This window comes from Coenobita brevimanus, chromosome 110 (genome assembly GCF_032717465.1).
Source record: "Coenobita brevimanus isolate Jiangsu-jjx chromosome 110, ASM3271746v2, whole genome shotgun sequence".
NCBI classification, from domain to species: domain Eukaryota; kingdom Metazoa; phylum Arthropoda; class Malacostraca; order Decapoda; family Coenobitidae; genus Coenobita; species Coenobita brevimanus.
In genome coordinates this window covers 32,398,585-32,425,842 of record NC_137063.1, presented here as the reverse complement: position 1 = coordinate 32,425,842, position 27,258 = coordinate 32,398,585, and the positions used below count along the sequence as shown (strand labels likewise).

Below are 27,258 nucleotides of genomic sequence, written 5' to 3'. Positions count from 1 at the left end.
GAAGGGTAACCCCTGCCCTCAGTTTCAAGACTACGGGCGTTAGTGTCCAAACACAATAGGTTGGCTATGTATTATTTTTTTTTTAAGGATCCTAAGGTCAGATACGGTACTTTCTGAACGGACCTCGTTTATGTAGGCTGGTGGAGTGAATGTGAAATATCTACTCTGCATATTATTTAATTAAGCCTCAGAGTGATTTTTCTTTGCTCGAGAGACCTACGGCACTAAATGTGAACAGCTGCATCCATTCAAGTTTTGGCCAGGAATAAAGAACTGGATACAGTTATTTCCTGCCAGTTCATGACAGATGACATTATTCAGTTCTATCTATCTATCGCCAGACGCCTTAATCCCTTATACAGGGTGGCCACCAACAAATCGCCTCTATGTCGCTCTGTCCCCCACCATTTCACTGCCCTGCTCCCAGCTCACATCCCTCTCTCTCATATACCTCTCCACTCCATCCCTCCATCTCATCCTTGGCCTCCCCCTCCCTCTCTCCCCTCCACCTCACTCACATACACTCTCCTCGTCGGTCTCTCACACTCCATCCTCTCCGCATGGCCAAACCACCTTAATGTGTTTCTCCTAACGCTTCCTATCACATCCACATCCACACCACAACACTCCTTCACTTCCTCACTTGTCAGCCTGTCTTTCCATGTGACTCCACATGCTCCTCTCAAAAATAACTTATTTCCACTGCTCTCACTCTCGACTTCTGTCCCTCAAACAAGGTCCAAGCTTCACTTCCATACGTTAGAGTTGGTATCACAGCACAGTCATGTAGTAGCTTTTTCACTTCCATGCTCACTTCCCTGTTTCTCTTCACTGCTGTCAAGGAACCAGCAACCTTTCTTCCCTGCTGCACCCTTTCAAGCACTTCATCCTCTAAACTTCCATCCTTACTCATCACACCATATCCAAGTACTTAAACGCACTCACATTCTCCATTTCCTCCCCATCCAATCTCACTGTACATTCACTGACTTCACTTCTCTCGAAGACCATCACTTTACTCTTCCCTACATTCACCTTTAGATTCATTTTCTTACACACACTCCCAAACTCATCTACTAAGCCTTGCAGCTCCCCTTCGTCTTCATTTAACAACACAGTATCATTTGCAAACAACAGTACAGGGAGTTTCCCAAACACTGCCGTCTCTTACTAGGGCCACTCCAACATCCACTGCCCTACCTTATTCAGTTCATAATAATAAAAACTTAGTGCAGTCAGAGAGTTCAGGATAACATTAGATATGTAGATAATGCTGTATGACTGTGATTTTGTTGCAGTCACTCTGGCCAAAACTAGGGGCATCAGGCGTAATTTAAATTCTGATGCACCAGTGAGGAGGCAGGAGAGTAGAGGAGCCACACAGGTGAGCCCACGAGTCTATATATCGTGGGTGAGCCAGTCAGTGGGTAACGAGTTTTGGGGCGTGGGATTTCAACCAATCACCCGCCAGTTCTTTTGACCTTTAGTAATGAAGGCTTTAATAAAGACTATGTTTAACTCCTCCTGTTCCAAAATAAGACGTCAACGCAGTAAACTAGCTAAGGGCCCGAAAAATAAAAGCACCGATCAACAACCTGGATTAATCTGAAATTTCTAGAATGATGCTAAAGTTGGTGGAGAGTTTTAATTGTTTAATTCGAGATTCTTCAGGGCATGATATAAGATGTTCACTTGTTCCTCAAGCCTTTCATCAGGTTATTATAGCTTTGACAACAGCACTTTATATTATCTGCCACTACATTATTCAAGATTACCACAGCATTGTTCATAACATTCACTACATTATTCACAGTGAGGTGCCTGTGTTTCCTTTGCGGCGCCAGGATATCGCATCTGCAGTAAAAGGTTTTCCGCTGAGTGATTTATGATGCTGGTGCTGTGTTGTTGTGGTGGCTTGTACAGCCATTATGTGATAAAACTGCATCATGTGTCGAGACCTGGGTGTGGGTGTGAGGTTGTTGGGGGTGGATTAGGGTATTACGGTTTTTATTCATTTGTTTGTTTGCTAGCACGTATGTTTTAACCTAACAACGATTGCTAACTCCTTCCAACTGAGTCGGTGGTTAGGTGTAGTTATATTATAGAGATGATTTGACTAGTAACCAGGGAGATTCATTCTTACCTCATAACTAAGGCTAATCGATTTTCATGTAGCTACGACTTAGTATTCAGATTATGGGACTGGCTCAGTCACGTCAGTGAAAACAGACCAAAGAGCCATCATGTTTGGTTTACACTACTGTTTCATGCCGAGCGATATTACTGAGTTATGTAAAGCAGTGTTATCTTTTGCTGTATACTGGATGACGCCAGTCTGTTATTCATCTTAGGAAAGACCCCTTGAACGAAAGGAGTTAGTTCCTTTATCACTGTGTTACCCTGTATTACTGTGCTTGGTGCCACCAGACGATTTGAATCATAATTGGAAGAATCTCATGTGGTGATGAGGTTAACATACAATGTGTTAAGAAATAATGTTAGAGAGAGAGAGAGAGAGAGAGAGAGAGAGAGAGAGAGAGAGCTTATGCAGGTGGCAGACAGAAGCGTTGGGTAATGAGTAAACAATAATACGCGTATTTATGGCCACAAAGGCAGGGGAAGGGGGACTGTGTGGGTGGAGTATGGAATTGAGGGAGTGAGGGAGGGTGTAGGAATGAAGGGTTGGGAGGGGTGGGTGTTGGGATAGAGGGTAGGGGAGGGTGTTGCAGGGCAGAAGGGGATGTTGGGGTGGAGGATTGGGAGAGATGGGTGCTAGGGATGGTGAGGGGTGCTAGGGATGGTGAGGGGTGCTTGTTGACGGTGAGGGTGCGGAGTGGGTGCTGGCGTGAAAGGATGGGGAAGGAGTGAGTGTGGGGGTGAAGGGGGGTTTGTGTGGGTGGAGGGGGTATCGTGGAGAATATCTTTGAAGCCAGAGCCTGAATCCTCCTCTTCCTCCTCCAACGGATCACTACCCTCAGAGTGTATCACTATTCTTCTCATACGTTAGACTGCTTCGAAACTATGTCTGTAATCGCCTCCATCCCTTCTAAATCTCCATCTCATTCCCACCTTTTATGGTATGGTGTGTATAAGGGTTGCAAGGCTGTTTTCCGGGTTGGCCAGTTTACTGTGTCATATTTTACGTTGTCACAGGAGAGCAGGCCATCTTTGTGCCACCTTCTCTCTCTCTCTCTCTCTCTCTCGCAGGCCATCTTTGTGCCACCTTGTCTCCCTGTCTCTCTCGCAGGCCATCTTTGTGCCACCTTGTCTCTCTCTCTCTCTCTCTCTCTCTCTCTCTCTCTCTCGCAGGCCATCTTTGTGCCACCTTGTCTCTCTCTCTCTCTCGCAGGCCATCTTTGTGCCACCTTGTCTCTCTCTCTCTCTCTCTCTCTGTGGGTGTTAGTTGGAAGGCTTCATTTGCATGCACCAGTAAGGATTTGCGTAGGACGAGTTGTATATACTATAGGTTTTTATTTATTTATGTATTTATTTATTTATTACTTAATATGTTGTTATTATTATTATTATTATAGGTGGTTGGTGGGGGCGCTTACCATCCACTCACTCGAAGTAGTGCTACTCTCGGGTGACTGCCCTGTCCTCTCTTTGTTTCTTCTTTCCTTCCTTCCTCTTCTGTCTTTCTTTCCTTTATTCTTTCCTCTTCCTTCTGTCTGCGGGCGACTCTACACTGAGTGACAAGCCAAATGGTTTCCTGTATACCTGGAAACCATTTACTGCGCTGGGTAGTAACCATATAACCAACTTATGGCGTCTGTTGGTTTAGTGGGTAATTAGGGCGCTCCAGTCGGATTGAGCCTGTATGGGTTTATATCCAAGAGGTGGTTGGGGTTCATTGCTCACGCAATGCCACTCAGGGATGAGTGAGGCTCGTCACTCTCATCTTAAATGTCAGGACCAACATGCCTAGCCCCGGGCTTCTACGCTCCTCATGGGGCAACACAGGATTAGATGATGTATTAGATTATTATTATTATCTTGTTATTATTATTATTATTATTATTATTATTATTATTATTATTACTATATATACATGGATGGGGTTGTAAAGGAGGTGCAAGGTAGGGCAGTGGATGTGGGGGGGGGCTCTAATGAATGAGGGTGAGATTTGGAAGATTCCGGTGTTGCTGTTTGCTGATGATACAGTATTGTTGAGTGAAGATGAATGGGAGTTGCAAGGTTTGGTGAATGAATTTGGGACAGTGTGTGGGAGGAGGAATCTGAAAGTTAATGTAAACAAAAGTAAAGTTATGGTGTTTGAGAGGAATGAAGTCACAGTGTGCAATGAGGTTGAATGGTGAGGATATGGAGAATGTGAGTGCATTCAAGTACTTGGGTAGTGTGATGAGTAAGGATGGAACTTTGGGGGATGAAGTGCGTGAAAGGGTACAGCAGGGAAGGAAGGTTGTTTGTTCACTGAAAGCAGTGATGAGAAATAGGGAGGTGAGTATGGAAGTTAAGAAGTCACTGCATGATAGTATTGTGATCCCTACCCTGACGTATGGAAGTGAGGCATGGACCTTGCAAGAGGGGAACAAGTCAAGAGTGAGATCAGTGGAAATGAGTTACTTGAGAGGAGCATGTGGAGTGACGTGGAGGGACAGGTTGACGAATGAAGAAGTGAAGGAACGTTGTGGGGTGGATGTGGATATGGTTGAGAAGATTAGGAGAAATACACTGAGGTGGTTTGGACATGTGAAGAGAATGGAGAATGAAAGACTGACTAAGAGGGTGTATGTAGGTGAGGTGGAGGGAGGGAGAGGGAGGGGTAGACCGAGAATGAAGTGGAGGGATGGAGTAGAGAGGTATATGAGGGGGGGGGTGAGTTGGGGGGAGGGTAGTCAAATGGTGGGTGACAGAGCGACTTGGAGGCGTTTTGTCTGCTGTCACCCTTTGTGGGATTAGGGCGTCGGGCTATAGATATTAGATAGATAGATTATTATTACTGTTGTTTTTGTTTATAACCATGACGCTTATTTTCTTATCATGATTATTATAATTACTACCCTCTGTCTCCTTCTCCTCGTTCACAGAGCCATCCTGCTGGGGTCTCGTGGTGTCGACTTGCCACACATCAGCTCACGGCTGGAGAGCCTCACCACAGCCCGCACTCTCCAGCCCCTCCACGCCGCACCAGACACAGACATTGCCGCATTCTTGAGGAACGAACGCGAGAACGCCATCATCACAGCCATCGAAGACTCCAAGCGAAGGGTAAGGGGGTGGTGAGGGATAAAACAGGGTCATACATTTATTGGAAGTGACGATGGGATTGAGAGAGTATACAGTAGCTTAAGCCCCAGTCACACTGCAGGTATGACTTGTCGTAAACCTGAAAATCGCAAAACTAGACCCAGACCATGGAGGTCTCCGAGCAGTCGTGCCACCGATCGGCTACCGGTGGTCGTCCAGCGTCCGTCCAGTGGGCGGCCGAATGGCGACCATGGCCAGGTACACACAGATCAAGACACTGACAGGTGGCCGGCCGGTCGCCGACAAACGGCGGCCGGTCCGCGTCCTGTTGCAGTTTAGACCGCAACCACTAGACCGACACCAGCTGTGGACTGGCCGGCGGCGGTCTCAGTCCAGCCCACCACCTGTCACTCGACCAATTGCCGGTAGGACAGCGGCGGGACTTCAACCACCACCCCAGACAGGAGGCTTGTGGACGGCAGCCACTGCAGTCCAGTTGTCGCCTTGACGAAGTGCAGACGGCCACCGCACAGAGCGAGCGGCAACTGGCCTCCATCCGGATGGCAACCACCACTTAAAAATCAGGTGTCGCCGACCAGTAGCAGTCCGTAAACTGGTCAGACGCAGTCCAGCCGCCCACCGGGCGGCTTCCGTGCCACAACATCGGTGGACGCGGGGAGGTTTTTCGTGCAGCACGAAAAACCTCCCGACGATTTTTTGGTCACCATGGTGGCCTGCAGCTGGACCGAGACATATGAAGACCAGTCGTAAACTTCACCAAAACCACCCACGACTTGCAGGTCGCGGGTGGTTTGCGACAAGTCGTACCTGCAGTGTGACTGGGGCCTTAGTAAACTTGACAGATCACTAACCCTTCTTCCCCAAGTGTAGTCAGATTTAGGGTCGATTTGATTGTAACTAAGGAGACTCATTCCTAGCTCATAACTAAGGCTTTTGGAATTGCATGCAACCACGACACTACTGATGATGGGAGTATTCCAAATCCGCCAGATGAGAGTATACTAACTTTGGGTGAGTAGTTATGAGTAGAAATGGGTGTGACAGTGGAAATGGTTACAACCACGCCACCATCTTTGCCATCGAGGCGAAGAGTAAGTGGGTGTTGAGGCGTGAGGAAGAGTAGTTTCTTGTTGGGGGATGGGTTCAGTGGGTTGTTATGTAGTTACGGGCAGTGAGAAATGGGCAGTGAGAGTGGGAATGAATACGGAAACGTCAGCATCACCACCATTAATAATCGAAGGGTGAGGTGGCACGGTCGGGAGTCTCCTAAGATGTACAAAATAGTAAGTAGCAAGACAAGTATGAAGTAATATTTACATGCAGGGCCATATGTGGCTTCGATAAAGTGAAGCACTTGCGTAAATTCTGTAGGGAGCTACAATGAAGCACCATGGACCTTCGCTGAAAATCGTAGGCCGGGCTGACTGGCCGGGTTGGTTGTCAAGGTCCTTATGCATCTAAATATACGTCATCAGATTGAAGGCAGTGATTGTTAACCTTTTTATGCTGTGACGCTTCCTGGTTGTGAGACAGCCTTGGTTACGCATGACTGTAAATAAATATTCTGCACCAGTATATGGTATCCAGGATAATGATGGCATACCTGTACGGTAATGCAACATGCTGACCGTAAGCTTGGTTGTAATAATTATATGTGTGCCCCAAATTGTGAAATGATCAGTACATTTCCATGATTTCGTGGTTATGCCTTCACTTACGTTGATACTTAACCTAAAAACATAAATAAAAGTGCCCGTATATATTTGGTTAATGCATCCAGCTACATGTGTTAACTATTTACTGTACACACGTGCACGTAGCTATCCACGATACACACACACACACACACACACACACACACACACACACACACACACACACACACACACACACACACACACACACACACACACACGACATGGATAACAGCAATGAAAGTTACAAAAAGAGCCTAAACTATAAAAAGGGAAAGTATCATGACCTAAAGAAGTACTTCTTAGAAATTGCTTGGGAAAAGGAGCTTAGAGGACAAGATTTAAATGCTATATATGAAAAATTCTGTGAACTTTATGAAATAGGAGTCCAGAAGTACATCCCACAGCACAAAGAAGCAGAAAAGAAAATAAAGAAATGGTTCAATACAGAATATAAAAAATCAAAAGAAAAAAGAGATTTGTTGTGGAATAGATACAGAAGAGACAATAGTGAAAGGGCATATAATAATTACAAACAGGCAAGAAACGATTATACCAGAATAAGGAGGGAAGCCCAAAAACAGTTTGAGGAGGATATCATAAATAAAAGTAGTGATCAGCCAAAGCTATTTTACAGCTACATCAGAAGCAAAACCAAAGTAAAAGATATAATACAATCCATTACGGACGAGGGAATCACCTGTACACAAGAGAAGGATATTTGTGAAGCACTAAACATGAATACTCCCCCAGTATCCCTGCTTGTCGTAAAAGGCGACTAAAAGGGTTGGCGGAGGGTTAGTGCCCCTCCCCGGAAAACAACTAACTAAAAAAACAAACAATAAGCCTCGGACAAGGACTGACCAAACGTTGACGACCAAGGACCGGACAAAGGACATTGCAATTGGAACGTGGAATGTAAGGGGAGCAAATGATGAGGTGAAAGAGAGAGAGATTATCCAGGTGCTTGAGGATGCGAAAGTGGATGTATGTGGAATAACTGAAACAAAATGGAGAGGAGAAAGTGTGAGAGAATGGGAGTATGGATGGGGTATATGTGCAGGAGTAGGTGAGAATGAGAGGGCAAAGGAAGGAGTATGTATAGTTGTGAGTAAAAGATGGAAGAGGAGCATAAGACAGTATGGATCAGTTGGATCAAGGATTGTGTGGGTAAAGTTGAAAGTTGGAATACAAATGTGGGCGATTGTGTGTGTGTATGCGCCAACGCAAGATCGTGCTAGAAGAGTGAGAGAAGAGTTCTGGACAAATGTAGAAGTGTGCATGGAAAAGTTTGGAAGGAATGAGAGAGTGTTTTTGATTGGTGATATGAATGGTAAAGTTTGGAATGTGAAGGTGGATGGAATAGTTGGTGAGTGGGGTGTGCCTGCTGAGATAGATGAGAATGGGAGCGCGTTAGTGGACATTTGTGCCGGGAGGGGGTTGGTGATAGCCAATACCCTCTTCAGGCATAAAATGATCCACAGGTATACTTGGCGAGTGATGAGAAGGGTGGGTGGTGAATTGAGTGAAAGGAAGGCAATGATTGATTATGTGTGTGTGGCTGAAAGGATGCGAAGATGTATATTGGATGCAAGAGTTTATAGAGGTTGGGGGAGTGGACTTTCTGACCACTACTTGGTGGTGGCCAGAGTTAAAGTTCAAGTAAGATGGAGGAATAGAAGAAGGGAAAGACGTGAGGAAGGAGTAGTTGCAAGGAGAGTGGAAAGGTTACAAGAGGATGAGAAAAAGGCAGAGTATAAGAGAGAAGTGGAGGAACGATTGGGCAAATATGAGTTGGAGCAGATGGGGGACGTGGAAGGTGTGTGTAGAATATTTACAGAAGAAACATGTGCAGCATGTGATGTGGTGTGTGGAAGGAAGAGAAGACGGAGGGGGGGTGCAAGGAATGGCGTGGTGGACTGAAGAGGTGAAACGGGCTGTGGCACAAAAGAAGAAAGCATACAATGAATGGATGAGAAATAGGGGCGTGGAAGAAGTTGAGAGGCGGAAGAGAGAGTTATATGTAGAAAGAAAGAGAGAGGTGAAAAGATTAGTAAGAGAGAGTAAGAAGAGAGTGGATGAGGAATTTGGAAGGAATTTGAGTGTAAAGTGGAGGGACTGTAAGAAAATGTTCTGGAAAGAGGTGAAAAGAGTAAGACAGGGTGGAAGTGAAGTTAGCAGGGGAGTGAAAGATAAAAATGGTAGATTACTAGTGGAGAAGGGAGAAAAAGTGAGCAGATGGAGAGAAAACTTTAAGGAATAGTTGAACGTGGAGGATGGAAGTAATGCGAGTATAAGTGGCTGGGGAATGGCAGGAAGGAGGAGGGAGGTGAGAAGACAGGAAGAAATCAGTAGGATAGAAGTTGTGGAAGCAATGAAGAAAGTTAAATCAGGGAAAGCCCCAGGAATTGATGGAGTGTGTGGTGAAATGCTGAAGCATGGGGGAGAGATAGTAGTAGAATGGATGTGGAAGATGTGCAGATTGGCGTGGGAGGAAGGTAGAGTCCCGGAGGATTGGAAGTCAGGTATAATTATTCCCTTGTACAAAGGAAAAGGGGAAAAAGAAGTGTGTGGTAATCATAGGGGCATTTGTCTTCTTAGTATAATAGGAAAAGTATATGGTAGGATACTTACTGACAGAGTTAGAGAAAGAACAGAGAAATTAGTTGGAGAAGAACAGGGAGGCTTTAGGAAGGGAAGAGGTTGTGTAGATCAGATATTCATTCTCAGATCTTTAGTGGAAAAGTTTCTAGAGAAGGGAAAGAAGTTGTATGCGGCTTTCATGGATTTGGAGAAAGCATATGACAGGGTGGATAGACTAGGATTGTGGAAAGTGTTAAGAATATATGGAATAGATGGGAAGTTGTTGAATGCTGTGAAGAGTATGTACGATGGTGCGAAGGCTGCAGTGCGTGTGGATGGTGAACTAAGTGAATTTTCTCTTTGAAAGTTGGGTTGAAACAGGGATGTGTCATGTCTCCATGGTTGTTCAATCTGTACATGGATGGGGTAATAAAAGAGGTACAAGGTAGGGTAGTGGATGTTGGAGTGGCCCTGGTGAGAGAGGATAGTGTTTGGAAACTCCCTGTACTGTTGTTTGCAGATGATAGCGTGTTGTTGAGTGAAGACGAAGGGGAGCTGCAAGGCTTGGTGGATGAGTTTGAGAGAGTGTGTAAGAAACGGAATCTAAAGGTGAATGTAGGGAAGAGTAAAGTGATGGTCTTTGAGAGAGGTGAAGTCAGTGAATGTACAGCGAGGTTGGATGGTGAGGAATTCGAAAATGTGAGTACGTTTAAGTACTTGGGTAGTGTGATGAGTAAGGATGGAGGTTTGGAGGGTGAAGTGCTTGAAAGGGTACAGCAGGGAAGAAAGGTTGCTGGTTCTTTGAAAGCAGTGATAAGAAACAGGGAAGTGAGCATTGAAGTGAAAAAGTTACTACATGACAGTATTGTGATACCAACTCGAACGTACGGAAGTGAAGCTTGGACGTTGTTGGAAGGACACAAGTCAAGAGTGAGAGCCGTGGAAATGAGTTATTTAAGAGGAGCCTGTGGAGTCACATGGAGAGACAGGCTGACGAATGAGGATATAAAGGAGCGTTGTGGTGTTGATGTGGATGTGATAGGAAGCGTTATGAGGAACACACTGAGGTGGTTTGGCCATGTGGAGAGGATGGAGGGTCAAAGACTGACGAAGAGAGTGTATGTGAGTGAGGTGGAGGGGGAAAGAGGGAGGGGGAGGCCGAGGATGAGATGGAGAGATGGGGTGGAGAGGTATATGAGAGAGGGGGGTGTGAGTTGGGAGCAGGGGAGTGACATGGCGGGGGACAGGGCGACTTGGAGGCGATTTGTTTGTGGCCACCCCAAACGGGATTGAGGCGTCTGGCAATAGATAGATAGATAGACTAAACAAGAATTTCCAATCAGTTTTTACAGAGGAAAAAAATTTTGAGAGGGATTATGTGGAACATGCATGCCCACACATACTACCAGATATACAAACATCAGAAAAATAAATACAGGATGAGCTATGTAAATTAGACCAAGGAAAAGCAAATGGTCCTAATGAAATTTCATGTTGGATGCTGCGTGAATGTGCAAAGGAGTTAAGTAAACCATTATTTTTAATTTTCAAGAGATCCTTGAGTCAAGGTAAACTACCTGATATTTGGAAGAAAGCAAACATTGTTCCCTTATTCAAGAAAGGGAATAGACAAAATCCACTTAACTACCGACAAGTATCACTAACCAGTGTTGTAAGCAAGGTATTAGAAAAGCTTATAAGAAAAGCTTGGGTAAATCACCTAGAAGAACACAGTATGATAACAGAAAGACAGTTTGGTTTCAGAAAAGGAAAATCATGTGTTACTAATCAGTTGAGCTACTATGACAGAGTAACAGACACATTACAGGAAAGAGAAGGATGGGTGGACAGTATCTATTTAGATTTCAAGAAAGCATTTGACACAGTACCACACCAAAGACTTTTGTGGAAACTGTACCATCAAGGAGGAATTCGAGGCAAACTGTATTGTTGGATGCAAGATTTTCTCATGAAAAGAGAAATGAGAACAGTACTAAGGGGAAATTACTCATCATGGAAAGAAGTGACTAGTGGAGTACCACAGGGCTCAGTGCTGGCACCAATCATATTTTTAGTATATATAAATGATATAGACAGTAACACTGGAAATGAAAACTATCTAAATATGTTTGCAGATGATGCAAAAATATAAAGGAGAATTACTAACACAGACTCTTGTCAAGAGCTACAAGAAGAATTAATTAAGCTTCATGAATGAAGTAATACATGGCAAACGGAATTCAGTGTGGACAAGTGTCATGTGATCAAGTTTGATAAAAGTGGAAAAAGACCTGATTGGGAATATACATTAGGAAATAAAACCCTACACACATCAGAAAGAGAGAAGGACCTAGGTGTGATTGTCAATAACAGACTATCTCCGGCTGAACACATCAGTGAGAAGGTACGGAACATGTATACACTGCTTGCCAGTATGAGAATAGCGTTTACATACATAAATGAAGACATGCTAAGAAAGATAATAACATCATTCATCAGACCAACCCTGGAGTATGCATCAGTAGTCTGGAGTCCTCATCTCAAAAAACACATAGACAAAATTGAAAAAGTTCAAAGGGCCGCTACAAGATGGGTACCAAGCTTAAGGGATCTAAGCTACGAAGAAAGACTAAATAAACTGAATCTACCAACACTACAGGAGAGAAGGAAAAGAGGTGACATGATTATGCTATATAAATGCATATCAGGGAAGGAGAAAATAGACATAAATGATTTTTTAACGTATGGGGAAGCATCATCAAGAGTCTCTGTATGTATCTATTGCCAGACGCCTCAATTCCGTTTGGGGTGGCCACAAACAAATCGCCTCCACGTCGCCCTGTCCTCCGCCATTTCACTGCCCTGCTTCCAACTCACACACCCCTCTCTCAGCAAGAGGACACTGCAAAAAATTGCATAAAAAGAGAGGTGATAAAGACGTAAGGGAATTTAGTTTCCCAAATAGAGCAATTGATCAGTGGAATGCACTACCGAATGAAACAGTGTGTGCCAAAACAATTCACAAATTTAAGGATATGTACGATAAATATGGTTTAAGACACAGGACAGTACGAGCTTGACTCATTCCTGTAAAGATACAGTTAGGTAAGAACAGTTAGGTAAGAACACACACACACACACACACACACACACACACACACACACCACTTTGTCGAAGGTATTCAGACTTAGGCCAGTGGTTATTTATGACTTAGTTTGGCAACCAGATAATGGTTGATTTAGATGCCGTGTCATTCATCACAACTTATAGCTTTGACTCACAGAATGACACCCCGGAAATAGAAGGAAAATCTGTGAAATGAGAGGCAAATCAAGCATTGGCACCAGTAAAGCCTACCGTATTTTCCGATTTACATGTCCAACCCAGGGCGTTAGTGCAGTGCTGCACCTCAAACCCCTCAGTGATGCCACCACTGGACTGCACAGGAAAGTTAGCAGAATGACTAAAGATCCATGGTGACTCACTCTGTATGTTTGGGCGACCCAATATTTGGTCGCGAACCAGGTTTTAAGAACCATTGGGATAGACATTCCGAACTGGAGAGGTTAGATATAGCCATCGTTAACCCTGTCAGTATACCAGAGTTCTGCCCTATATTGAGTTAAGTCATTCGGAGGTAGCATTAATTATCAGTAATAAAAAAATTAAAATATTTATGGGGGTGCGAAGCTGGGCTGTGTAGTGAGATTACCCCATTGTTCTTGAGATACAGTAGTCGCGGCACGCGAGTATGAGGTTGTTATTATCGTGCCCTGGCAACCTGTCACTCAGAAGTGCGTCTGATTTCATCGGGTCGGTCAGGATCACTTGATGGTCGTGATCGTCAGCTTTTACCCTCCCGGAAGGGAGCTGAGAGCTCATATAGTCCGATCTAAGGGCAAGGCTGTGACCTTCACACACGCACACACCCGTCCCCTTGCTCAAGGGGGACAGTAACCACCCACTTCGTCAGTGAAACTTTTCGCAACCTGAGTGAGGCGCGAACTCCCGTCCACCAGTTGGCAAGCGAGAGCGTTACCACTGCACCAGCGAGCGGTGTGACATAGAAAGAAGTGACTAGTGGTGTACCACAGGGCTCAGTGCTGGCACCAATCATATTTTTAGTATATATAAATGATATAGACAGTAACACTGGAAATGAAAGCTATCTAAATATGTTTGCAGTTGATGCAAAAATATAAAGGAGAATTACTAACACAGACTCTTGTAAAGAGCTACAAGAAAAATTAAATAAACTTCATGAATGGAGTAATACATGGCAAAGGGAATTCAATGTGGTATTCAATTCATGTATAGTATGAGGTGCATGTGATTCGTGTATAATATGTTCATGTAAAATAATAATCGTGAATAATATTTTCGTGCAAAATAATATGATTCGTGTATATTATGATACAAAATCGGACGCACTTTTTAATGGAAGGTTGCCTGGGTACGATAATGACAACCTCAGAATCGTGCGCCGCGACCATAGTTGAAATTGCCGCTGCCACCTGTTACACAGTATATTCACTATGTATGTCTATAAGTTGTTGTTCCTTGCGGACGTAAATGTTGAGACACTTCAAAAAAAAAAGAAGTCATTTTCATATTACCTCTTCTTGAGAGACGGGTGTCTACCCCAGCGCAGTACATATAAGGATAGATGGTCAGCCTTCTTCCTGTGATGGCATTGCTTTAATTGAAAAATCTCTAATCACCTCTTGGGAATCGAATCTAAGCAAGACGGTTACTCTAGCCGGGGAATCCTAATTACTAGACAGTGAACAATAACTTCTGAAACATTGTAATGCGAACATCAAAGCAAACAAATTTTCTGTGTATTATATGATAGTTTCATAAATGATCGATAGAAAAGTGGTGATGTTCTTGACCGTGACTATTTTATTTATACACACTTTGGGAGGCGAGATATAGTTATTCCTGTCTGACTGATGTTTAACCCTCACCGCGTGATGTAATCCTGTTCAATCACGGGCTGTATATCAGCTTCCTACTTCAGTAGGAACTTCTTGGGAATATTTTACAGTTTCAGCTGTAGGTACTGCTAAACTTCCCTCTTATCCAGTGCTTTTATTGAGCAACATTATCGTTTACTAACAACATAAGCCCATCTCTGGCTGCACCTCTGAGAGGCGAACTCCCCCCTCCCCACCTGTCCCCCCCTATGGACCTGTTCAAGTACGAATCAGTTTTTCCCTGTGAAACTATTTCCCCCATGAACCTGTTTTCCCCGTGGACCAATCATTCACCATGGGCCTGTTTTTCTCGTTGACCTGTTTGTCTGTGAAATAATTTTCTCCCTATGCGAAGAAATATACTACCCAGATAGACCTGTTTTCTCCCATGGACCTGTTTTTACCCGGTAGACCTACTTTCCCCCAGTAGACTTATTTTCCCATTTCACTCTTGGACCTATTCCCACATGGACATATTCCTTCCTTGGACCTGTTTTCCTTCCATACGGAGCTTACCTGTTGTCCCAGTTTTATTTTTCCTACTGTGAGGTGCGCATACCATTTTCTCTGCATAGGTCTGTTTTCTCCACATGGAGGAACAAACTTTTATACACCATGGACCCATTTTCTCTTATGAGGGAAGTGCCTACTCCCTCATAGAACCTTTTCCCCCCATGGACCTATTTTTCTCCATGGGAGGACTTACGATTCTCCTGATGGATACATTTTCCATTTGTGGAATGACCTACCTGTTCCCTCCATGAGCCTTCAATCCCTGATAGCAAAGTCAGATTAAACAATATTGACTCAGTTTGGACCAAAGGTGATGGAAGGATTGAAGATCAGGTAAGAATGAAATGAATTTGATTTTGAGAACAAATTGTCGAAGGTCAGTGTCACAGGGCAAAGTCAAATATTCGACCCTTATTTCGATTATAATGCGCGGATGTTGCTGTCTTTGAGTGTTAGTCTTGTTTTATTCGTGTTATATCCCCAGGAAATCTTAGCTCCGAAAAGGCATCCCATACTGACAGTGGCGTATCCAGGTTTTTTGTCGGGGGGGGGGGGGGTTGGGGGGGGCAAACACTTGGAACATTTCCCCAAAATATTTGTCACCACACTGGCGTGAGTGTTCCGAACACACACACTTTCCCCACATTCGCGATACTATCGCTTTTTCCCATTTTACTTAGCGGTTTTGTATTTCTCTCTCTCTCTCTCTCTCTCTCTCTCTCTCTCTCTCTCTCTCTCTCGCCACTTAGCACATATGTGTAAATTAAAATTCGCTGCCGCATCCACCCCCAGTCTGGTATTCTGTTTTGTTCTGCTGCTGTGGTGGTAGCCAATAGAAATTCTGTTTTCCACTACTTTTAGTTTGATTCTCATTGGCTCAGGCATCAGGTGATTTTACGTCAACACTGACCTAAGTAAATACATCTGCTGGGATTCTATCTATCTATCTGTCTATCTGTTGTCAGACGCCTAAAACCCGTATGGAGTGGCCACAAACAAATCTGGTGGGATTAACCTCTCTTTATCCATGACTCAGATGACCACTCGACCTGCCCCGCTCATCACGGAATGATTTTTATATCACCTGAACTGTACTGTACTGTATAGAAAGGATTTTTCCATTAAGGAAAAAAAGAAAAAAGAAAAACGGCGTAAAGTTATTCATCCTGAAAATTTTCACCCAGAAAAGTCGGGGGGACAAAAGATACTCTCCCCCAGGCTCCAAAGAGTGGAGGGGGTGGGGGGGACACGCCCCCCACCCAAACGAGGCGCCTGGTACCCATATAGCTGCTGACCTTCTAAAATGTAGTCTAAGGTGGTCAAAATGGCTTCAAGCAGTCTTCAAAAATTCTGCCTGATTCAGTAATAATTGTGCAGTGTTTGTTTGCAACTGGCTGCAGGGTGAAAGGATATAACTGACGGGACAGGAAGGCCATTTTTACACCTCATCAGGATTCAGGTGCAAAACATCATTAGGACTCTAATATTAACCACATAATCTGAGGTGATAGGGGAAATTTTAAAGATAACTGGTCATTTTTTCTCAAGAGTTTTATAATATTTAGTCTAGCTTTCAGTGTCAAAGGAAATTATTGCTCCCAAATAAATATTTTTGGAAGTGGATAATAGTGTTTAATATACAAGTGGTAAAATTAGGAAAACTGTATGCCAAAAGTCCCTTTCAACATTTCTCCAAAATTTTCAAACTGCCCCCCCCCCGTGGCTACGTGTTTGCATACTGAAAGAATTAAGAAAATTCCGTTCACATTTCAAAACCATAACATCTTTTTAGGTATTCTTTTTATCTTCAGTCGATTTTATTTAACATTAGAAAGGGCTCTCGTGATGATGGGGTTAACGTCTGAGAGAAGGTCCTAGTGTTGTGTTTATGGGTAAGAAGGGCACGATTAGAAGTCCTACATCCACATATAAAACAGTTCTTGCCTGGCATTGAATTGACTTCAAATCTGGAGAGAGCTGTCGTATCTTCCAAGTGTTGGCATCATTCTGTCATTATAAACAGTTCACGGCACTCTAGTCGCGGTGCGCGACTCTGAGGTGGTTATTATCGTGCCCTGGCAACCTACCCCTTAGCAGTGCGTGTGATATCCGGTATTTTATTATGAGACGCATGTGATTCGTGTGTAATATGCTCGTGTATAATAATATTCGTGTATAATATAATCGTGCGTAAGAATTTTTCGTGTATAATATGATAAGAAATTGGACGTACTTTTGAATGGTAGGTTGCTAGGGTACGATAATGGCAACCTCACAGTCGTGCGCCGCGACTGTAGTGACGCCTTCACGTGCTAGCATCGATATAACTAGGCGGCTCCACTGCCTGGTTATACAAACATACTTCAACAACTTTTTCCCCCGAAAGGTGGTTTGGGGACTGCAAGAGGATGGCGCCCTAAGACCTCAGTCCTCCGGGCTCACGCATCAGATGAATCGGGGACAACAACAACAACGGCACAGTGATTGGGTTGCTGAGCAGTTAGGGACAGTTAAGAAGTAACGCAAGACTAGATTGAACCTTTTATAACGAAGGCTTTCTCCCAACCCTAACAAAATTATTTTTCAACAATAGTATATAACACCAGAGACCGTCACTGTGCTGAAGAGGCAAATGAAAGCTGTTTCTAACTCCTTCGCTTTGCGAAACTTAAGCTGAACAAAATCATCTGGGATCAAAAAGTAAATAAATAAATGGCAAAAACTGTGCTGGTGGTGTTAATGGAAGCTTTTTCAAACCTCTTCAGAATCATGTGGGGATAGCAGCAATAAAATGCAAGCTGTCATTGTGCTGGAATTCTTAATGGAAGCCTTTTCTGACCTCTTTCCCACGGCGAGCCGAATCTGAATAAATTGGCGAGGCAGCTAGAACAGTACGCAAAAACTGTTATTGTACTGAATCAGTGAAGACTTTCTAATCCCACTACCTTATTGGATCTAAGCTGAATAAAATCAGGTGCATTTGCAAAAATAAACACAAAAACGCATTGCGCTGAATCATTTTATGGCGACTGCTTCTGGTCTCTTCGTCGCAAGGAGTCAAACAAAGTTTTCTAGAGGTATCAAAAAATAGAATATGATGAGGAAGTAAAATGAAAATGCCGCCACCACCACCACCAGCACATTCAACAACAACAACAACAACGAGGACTAACGACGTATTTTTTTTATTGCCATCCCCAAACGACGGTATTTAGTTTGAGAGACTATTCTAACTGGCGGAATTATAGGCTATACAACTTCATTATCCCCTTCACCACTAGAGATCTGTCTAAAGTTGAATGAAATCGTCTGCTGTTAGTACGAATAAAACAAAGAAGTACGTAATTGACCTAAAAGGGCTAAGTGAAAGATGAGGTAGCGTTGCTGGAGGGTGTCAGTGGGTAGTTATGAGTTAAGGGGCAGGTGGGAGTGAGTGTTGAGTTGTGGGAGTGCTCGTAGGTGCATAGGAGGCTTCGTACCACCTCTTGCTCAGCGATTCATTTTGACCCATAACTTTCTCTTGTACTGTGTTCCTTATGTCTTCTTAATATCGATATACATTGCATCATTATCACACAAGAAGACATTGAGATGTAATGAGTAGAATAAAACGCAGTGGAGAAGTTGCTACGAAGCCTGACACTGTCACGTTGAAGAGCGACGTGGAGGAATACGATAGAAAATAATGATCCTGTTGGTGGCAAATACGGTTAAGGTGATGATGATGATGATGGTGGTGGTGTATTTTTATTAGTATGAGATAGCAGACTAAATCAGGAGTATAGGAACTTTCTCACAGTAGTAGTAGAAGTAGTAGTGGCGGCATTATTATTATTATTATTATTATTATTATTACTACTACTACTACTACTACTACTACTACTACTGCTACTACTACTACTGCTACTACTACTACTACTATTGTTGTTGTTGTTAGCAGCAGCAGTAGTAGTAGTACCACCCCTTCCATTCCCAAAGTGTTTGATCCGGGTATTATCATCGTCGTCGTCCCATGTAATTCACATGTAACTCGTTCAGTACGGTAGTATAATATTATTATTACTAGTGGTTGCCCGCAAAAATTTGCGGGACTAACTAATAGCCATACAGTCACAAAATGGTTGCAAGTACATTATCTTTGTTTCCATACCCTTACTGAGCCCACAAAGACCAATTCTGGCCAGAAAGTCAAAAATATCACTTTTGCATATTTCCGTGTGTCCCGATTTCCGACGATTTTGCGCTGTCGCATCGCGCGCGATCGGCAACATTTTTGTTTGTTTTTTCTGTTACTTCCAGGACTTACCCCGACCTAGTGCAGAAATAATTAGGTCGATATCTGTTATTTTTCTCGTGAAAGAAACGAACAAACACACAGACACTTGGGGCGTGTCGCATTTTCCGGCAGTTTCACGCCGTCATGTCATGCGCGATCGCTAAAATTTTTACTTGGTATTTTCCTGACACTCCCTGGCCTTACCCCGACCTAATGCAGAAAGAATTGGTCGATATCATTTACCGTTCTCGTGATAGAAACAAACGAACACAGACACACGCATCGACAGCTTGACTTTATTATTATTATTATTATTATTATTATCATTATCAAACTATTACCAAATCAGAGCAGATGGGAGACGTGGAAGGTGTGTGTAAGATATTTACAGAAGAAATATGTGCAGCATGTGATGTGGTGTGTGGAAGGAAGAGAAGACGGAGGGGGGTGCAAGGAACAGCGTGGTGGACTGAAGAGGTGAAACAGGCTGTGGCACAAAAAAAGAAAGCATACAATGAATGGATGAGAAATAGGGGCGTGGAAGAAGTTGAGAGGCGGAAGAGAGAGCTATATGTGGAAAGGAAGAGAGAGGTGAAAAGATTAGTAAGAGAGAGTAAGAAGAGAGTGGATGAGGAATTTGGAAGGAATTTGAGTGTAAAGTGGAGGGACTGTAAGAAAATGTTCTGGAGAGTAGTGAAAAGAGTAAGACAGGGTGGAAGTGAAGTTAGCAGGGAAGTGAAAGATAAAAATGGTAGATTACTAGTGGAGAAGGGAGAAAAAGTGAGCAGATGGAGAGAACACTTTAAGGAATTGTTGAACGTAGAGGATGGAAGTAATGCGAGTATAAGTGGCTGGGGAATGGCTGGGAGAAGGAGGGAGGTGAGAAGACAGGAAGAAATCAGTAGGATAGAAGTTGTGGAAGCAATGAAGAAAGTTAAATCGGGGAAAGCCCCAGGAATTGATGGAGTGTGTGGTGAAATGCTGAAGCATGGGGGAGAGATAGTAGTAGAATGGATGTGGAAGATGTGCAGATTGGCGTGGGAGGAAGGTAGAGTCCCGGAGGATTGGAAGTCAGGTATAATTATTCCCTTGTACAAAGGAAAAGGGGAAAAAGAAGTGTGTGGTAATCATAGGGGCATTTGTCTTCTTAGTATAATAGGAAAAGTGTATGGTAGGATACTTATAGACAGAGTTAGAGAAAGAATAGAGAAATTAGTTGGAGAAGAACAGGGAGGCTTTAGGAAGGGAAGAGGTTGTGTAGATCAGATATTCATTCTTAGATCTTTAGTGGAAAAGTTTCTAGAGAAGGGAAAGAAGTTGCATGCGGCTTTCATGGATATGGAGAAAGCATATGACAGGGTGGATAGACAAGGATTGTGGAAAGTGTTAAGAATATATGGAGTAGATGGGAAGTTGTTGAATTCTGTGAAGAGTATGTACGATGGTGCGAAGGCTGCAGTGCGTGTGGATGGTGAACTAAGTGAATTTTTCTCTTTGAAAGTTGGGTTGAAACAGGGATGTGTCATGTCTCCATGGTTGTTCAATCTGTACATGGATGGGGTAATAAAAGAGGTACAAGGTAGGGTAGTGGATGTTGGAGTGGCCCTGGTGAGAGAGGATAGTGTTTGGAAACTCCCTGTACTGTTGTTTGCAGATGATACTGTGTTGTTGAGTGAAGACGAAGGGGAGCTGCAAGGCTTGGTGGATGAGTTTGAGAGAGTGTGTAAGAAACGGAACCTAAAGGTGAATGTAGGGAAGAGTAAAGTGATGGTTTTTGAGAGAGGTGAAGTTAGTGAATGTACAGCGAGGTTGGATGGTGAGGAATTGGAAAATGTGAGTACGTTTAAGTACTTGGGTAGTGTGATGAGTAAGGATGGAGGTTTGGAGGGTGAAGTGCTTGAAAGGGTACAGCAGGGAAGAAAGGTTGCTGGTTCCTTGAAAGCAGTGATAAGAAACAGGGAAGTGAGCATGGAAGTGAAAAAGTTACTACATGACAGTATTGTGATACCAACTCTAACGTACGGAAGTGAAGCTTGGACATTGTTGGAAGGACACAAGTCAAGAGTGAGAGCGGTGGAAATGAGTTATTTAAGAGGAGCCTGTGGAGTCACGTGGAGAGACAGGCTGACGAATGAGGATATAAAGGAGCGTTGTGGTGTGGATGTGGATGTGATAGGAAGCGTTATGAGGAACACACTGAGGTGGTTTGGCCATGTGGAGAGGATGGAGGGTGAAAGACTGACGAAGAGAGTGTATGTGAGTGAGGTGGAGGGGGGAAGAGGGAGGGGGAGGCCGAGGATGAGATGGAGGGATGGGGTGGAGAGGTATATGAGAGAGGGGGGTGTGAGTTGGGAGCAGGGCAGTGAAATGGCGGGGGACAGGGCGACTTGGAGGCGATTTGTTTGTGGCCACCCCAAACGGGATTGAGGCGTCTGGCAATAGATAGATAGACATTGGAAAGGATCTCTGATAGGGAAAGGTCTTAATTCAGGCTGTCTCTAACCCCTCTAGCTTGAAAAGTCTCTCTTAAGAAATAAATAAATAAATAAATAATCTTCTGGCGGGGTTCGTAAGAAAGTAAAAAGCACGGCGTGGGATGGCAAGGGTTGAAGGATAAGATGATGTGTTTGTAATATACTGGGGAGGGATTATAAATCAACATGGTAAGGAAACAGAATATTATGCATTTTCAAAATGTGTGTGTGTGTGTGTTCTTACCTAATTGTTCTTACCTGTTTGTATCTTTACAGGAATGAGTTAAGCTCGTACTGTTCCGTGTCTGAAACCATTTTTATCATACATATCCTTAAATTTATGAATTGTTTTGGCACACACTACAGTATTTCATTCGGTAGTGCATCCCATTGATCAGTTGCCCTATTTGGGAAACTAAATTTCCTTATGTCTTTATCGCCTCTCTTTTTATGCAGTTTTTTGCAGTGTCCTCTTGCTGATGCTTCCCCATAGGTTATATATTCATTTATGTCTATTTTCTCCTTCCCAGAGATGCATTTATATAGCATAATCATGTCTCCTCTTTTCCTTCTTTCCTGTAGTGTTGGCAGATTCAGTTTTTCTAGTCTTTCTTCGTAGCTTAAATCCCTTAAGCTTGGTACCCATCTTGTAGCGGCCCTTTGAACTTTTTCAGTCTTGTCTGTGTGTGTGTTTTTTTTAGATGATTCCAGACTACTGATGCATACTCCAGGGTTGGTCTGATGAATGATGTTATTTTCTTTCTCAGCAAGTCTTCATTTATGTATATGAATGCTATTCTCATATTTGCAAGCAGTGTATACATGTTCCGTACCTTCTCACTGATGTGGTCAGCCGGAGATAGTCTGTTACTGATAATCACACCTTGGTCCTTCTCTCTTTCTGATGTGTGTAGGGTTGTACTTCCTAACTTATAATCCCAATCTGGTCTTTTCCCACTTTTACCAAACTTGATTACATGACACTTGTCCACATTGAATTCTATTTGCCATGTATTACTCCATTCATGAAGTTTATTTAATTCTTCTTGTAGCTCTTTACAAGAGTCTATGTTAGTAATTCTCCTTTGTATATATTTTTGCATCATCAACGAACATATTTAGATAGCTTTCATTTCCAGTGTTACTATCTGTGTCATTTATATACACTAAAAACATAATTGGTGCCGGCACTGAACCCTGCGGAACTCTGCTAGTCACTTCCCTCCATGATTGTGTGTGTGTGTGTGTGTGTGTGTGTGTGTGTGTGTGTGTGTGTGTGTGTGTGTGTGTGGAGATATCGGAATTAAAATAATTTATAATAGGAAAAAAAAAAGCCATATTACGCAAGGGAATTAAAGTGAGTGTGTTTCTGCCCACACATTACAAGAGATCCCCCGTTAGCCACATAAAACCATCGGATGATAATAAAAGTGGGAGAAACAGAAGACCAGCTCGCATTGACAGCATTGTACAACCACATGCTCACATGCAAATATCCTTACTTCTCTCAGTTGTATACGTCAGGTGGTGGAAGTTGTTCGCATTGAATAAGACTATTTCCTTATACATCATTTTCAAATATTGTACCTATTTTGCCTCTTGTTTGCGTGTTCAGTTGTATCACTAACTTTCTTGTCCATCCTGCAGAAACAGGCCGTATATCGTGTTAATTTTCCTTTCAGACTTGGAAAGATCCTACACTGTCCTTGTTTAGTCGTTAAAAGCATAACATAGCTATGACAGGGAATTGATATGTAAGTTTGTATTTGAAGGGAGGACAAGCGTCATGGACAAATTATAAATTCCTTTTCCCATTCCTGCATTAACATACAGTGGTTACTTTGAGGAATTCATTGTACAGTAGGTTGTGAATCCAACTTCAGTTTTGATGATGACTGAGCTTGTGATATGGGTATGTTTTGTATTTTATTCTCTCTACTTCCAGACGATTTTGTGCAACATAAAAAGCACTAATGTAGCGGAGGGGATTATGAAGGCTATATTTATTGCCTCTAGAATAAATATAGCCATAATAATCCCCTTATATATAGCATGAATTAGCTGAAACGTACCCTGCATCTCTGGATTGTAGGGATTATAATTCTACAAGATGACCAGTAACTAGCGCTTTACTAGAAACTGGTCTGGGGTTACATATTGCGGGGACGGCTCAGTCTGCTGGCGTAAGCGTGAGTGTGGCAGCGGGAGTAGGAATTGTAAATGATGCAGGATAGACAGTGATGACGTTGACCAAGTTTCCCAACACCACTCGAGAAAGCACATGGCGTAGTGGAAAAAGAGCTTTATATATGGGCCACCCTCTAGATGTGTTTTTTAGGTGATAATAATACAAAAATAAAAATATGAAGGTTGCAGTGTCAAGTGGAAATACATGTTTTAAAATAAAAATATGAAGGTTGCAGTGTCAAGTGGAAATACATGTTTTATAATAATGGAAAATTATGAAGGCTGTGATGATTAGTGTGGAGATGTGTTTTTAAGATGAAAATTTGACAATATTAACCCCATTATTTCGATGACTCTGCTTTTACGTGGGTCGCAAGACGCTGAGTGAATGTCAGCAACGGGAGCTTATGTTGATCTTGGAGAGAACAAATAAGCCTTCACTGCACTCGGACCATTAATACTACAGCATCCATTACCACAAGGTGTACTCATTACCCCACCCACCACCACCACCACCACCACCACTACAATGTCACTTCATCGCACCCATTTTTTGTACTCAGCGCCCATTCCTTTACCCTTTAACAGTTTCATTCTTGGAGGATATTTTTAAATAAACACTCACTGCAGTCAGACAGCCAATCTTGCAGCACCCTTTTATTCATAGGTATATTTCCCTTCGTAGCCACACCACTTACCAGATCTCCAACCCAGCCCACCCATTCCTTAACTCACCACACCTACTGCTTGACTCTTCCTTTGACGGTTTCATGGCGCGAGGAAGGTCGCTCTGTCGTCGAACACGCTCTTTATGCTCTTAGTACCTTCAGACGATTTTATTCAACTGTAGGGAGGTATTTCGAGCGTGAGGGGTTAGACATAGCCTTCATAAACTCCTTCATATCTAGAGGTCCTTCATAAGGTGAATCCAGTTATTTGATGGTAGCTAGAATAAAATCGATAAGAGATCTGTCGTTGGAGTGAAATGGTTAGTAATACTACATTTGTGTCAGCCAGATGCAGCTATTTTATTTATTTATTTATTGCAGTAGCTCGTTATTGAATCTGGTCTGGCCTCTCGAGCCCTGAAGTCATCATCCGTATTATTAATCCCTTTACGCTGATGATGCACATTTTAACACTTTTATCTTGCTACTTTCAGACGATATTATTGAATTAGAGAGACTTTTCAAGCTGGAGGGGTTAGCAACAAATTAGCTTTCATAAATCCCTTCAGTGCTAGTGTGTTTTTTTTTTTCCCCTGAAAGAAATTCACTCATCTGGAGGTAGGAAGAATTCGTCACAAAAAGCCGTCAGTGCATGGATGGGGTTACAGCTGATAGCATGAGTCTGTAAAGAAGCCCTTAATAGAACACCCGTAATAGTTGAATGTGATCAGCCTGCATGTCCCATACAGATGTCAGCAGTGATACAGAGAATATCGCCTTAGAAAATATCGTTAAAAATGAGGGTCTTATCCACTCCTCTGCATACTCAGTTCCAGTAATACAGTCCCATATCATATGCTCTGTCGTCCTGGAAAGAATTCACAAACTTATTATCAGTTCTCTGACGAAACCATGAAATACTTTTACTGGAAGGATGGGGGAGAAGAATGTACACTCTGTCCTTGTTTCTAATTCTTGCTGGAAAAGCAAGCATGGTCAGTTCCCTGTCGTAAACACGATTTGTTTTTGTAGGATGGACACTGTTCTGGTGCCGGACATCGTTTCCATGATGAGTTGTAGTCTCACACTATTTTTACATATTACATACCAAGGTGTTTAGACATAATTAAAGAGTGTGTAATATAGTGTGATGATAATCAACCAAATACCATCTTACTGTAAGTGTGGCATGGGAATGGATGAGCGTCCAGACTTGCAAAGCCCAGCATTTTCTATCGTAAACAACGCGGGTAAGGGAAGGCGATAGAGAAATATGAACTGTATATATGTTAAGTCTTGCGGGAAATATTTACCCTGTTGGTATACTTTAATGTAATCAGTACTACTTTATTGAGGTGTATAATGTGCATGGTAAAGTTGTGATGCTTCTATTCATGTATAAATCCCAGTTGTCTGTGGAGTTTGGCACCTCAGATTTATGCTGACCTCAGGGCCACTCCCAACGGGGAAACCTGCCAGCTATAGCAGAACGCACATATCATTCAAACGAGAGGGACATATTTACTTTGGGCTCTCTCTGTGTCGCAGTTGTATCTTTCTGTGGCCAATAAAGAGAGAGAAATCTGCTCCTTTTCAGTCACCTGCACACGCTACCTACCCACCATTCCATCAACAGGATCTACACCGATTCCCACCATCTCCAGTCCGTGAGAAGACATTTAATGGAGAGTGTCAGCCGGAAGTGACTTGGACCAGGCGGAACGTTTTATCTTCATAACCTTGCTTGGAACAGTGCAGTCACGCGTAAGCTGATATATAAATTGGTGATCAGCTGTGGGGTTCCAATAAGCTGATATGTGACCTGTGGTGGAATTCCTACAAGCTGATACAACACAGAGAATTTAGACTTTCGTCATACATTGGGCTCGCACAGTGCGTGAGAGATTGGGCGGTCCACGACCTCGCGCAATGTGAATTCGCGCACTGAGAGCGCATAATCTTATGGGAATAATTACATATGGGCGGTACCCCCTCATACCTGGACCTTTTTTAGCCCTTAGAGACGTAATAAAGGTCCAGTTTTTCAGACATTGTACTACAGATAAAGCTGCAATAACAAAAATATGGGTAGTCACCTTAACAACAGTAGACAACAGGCCTGATGGACTTAAATAACAGAGGTTCCGAGGCGCAGCAACACACTTAACCCCTAGGGTACGCAATTCTCCAGCCTCGACTGCCCTCCAGGACGCAAAAACAGGCCTATTTTTCGACTTTCTCAAAGGTTAAAAGTTTTATGCCCGATTTATAGAGCTTGAATTTACACACCTGAAAATGCAAACCCCACCCTCCTAGACCCAATAGTTACCGAGCTATGGCCCGTCAAAGTTTATAATAGTTACCCGTCACGGCCCCAACAAAAAAGAAAATACTCTGGTCGTACCCTATTTTCTTCACAAAAATATGTAAAAAAATCACCAAAATCTTTTTTTTTTTTTTTTTGGTATGTATTGATGTTATAAACCACTGTAATGTGCTTAGAAAAAAATAAAATGGTGACAAACCCCCCTAGTAAATGATAAATAGTGCAAATTATCCTCCCCTCCCCATACCTCCAATCCCATCCCCTTCCTTCCCTTCTCTCCCCTCCCCTCGCCTAACTTCCCCTCCCCCCTCCCCTACCAGTTGAG

The 27,258-nt window shown here is 43.0% G+C and overlaps 1 protein-coding gene across 1 annotated transcript in view; it reads left to right on the top strand.

The window, feature by feature from the left end:
• Positions 1 to 27,258, top strand: part of LOC145417423 (nuclear pore complex protein Nup93-like) — a 585,659-nt gene that overhangs the window by 352,665 nt on the left and 205,736 nt on the right. The window contains exon 2 of the mRNA XM_080286106.1: positions 5,052 to 5,232. Coding sequence (XP_080142232.1) covers positions 5,052 to 5,232 — 181 coding nt within the window. The remainder of the gene's footprint in view (positions 1 to 5,051; positions 5,233 to 27,258) is intronic.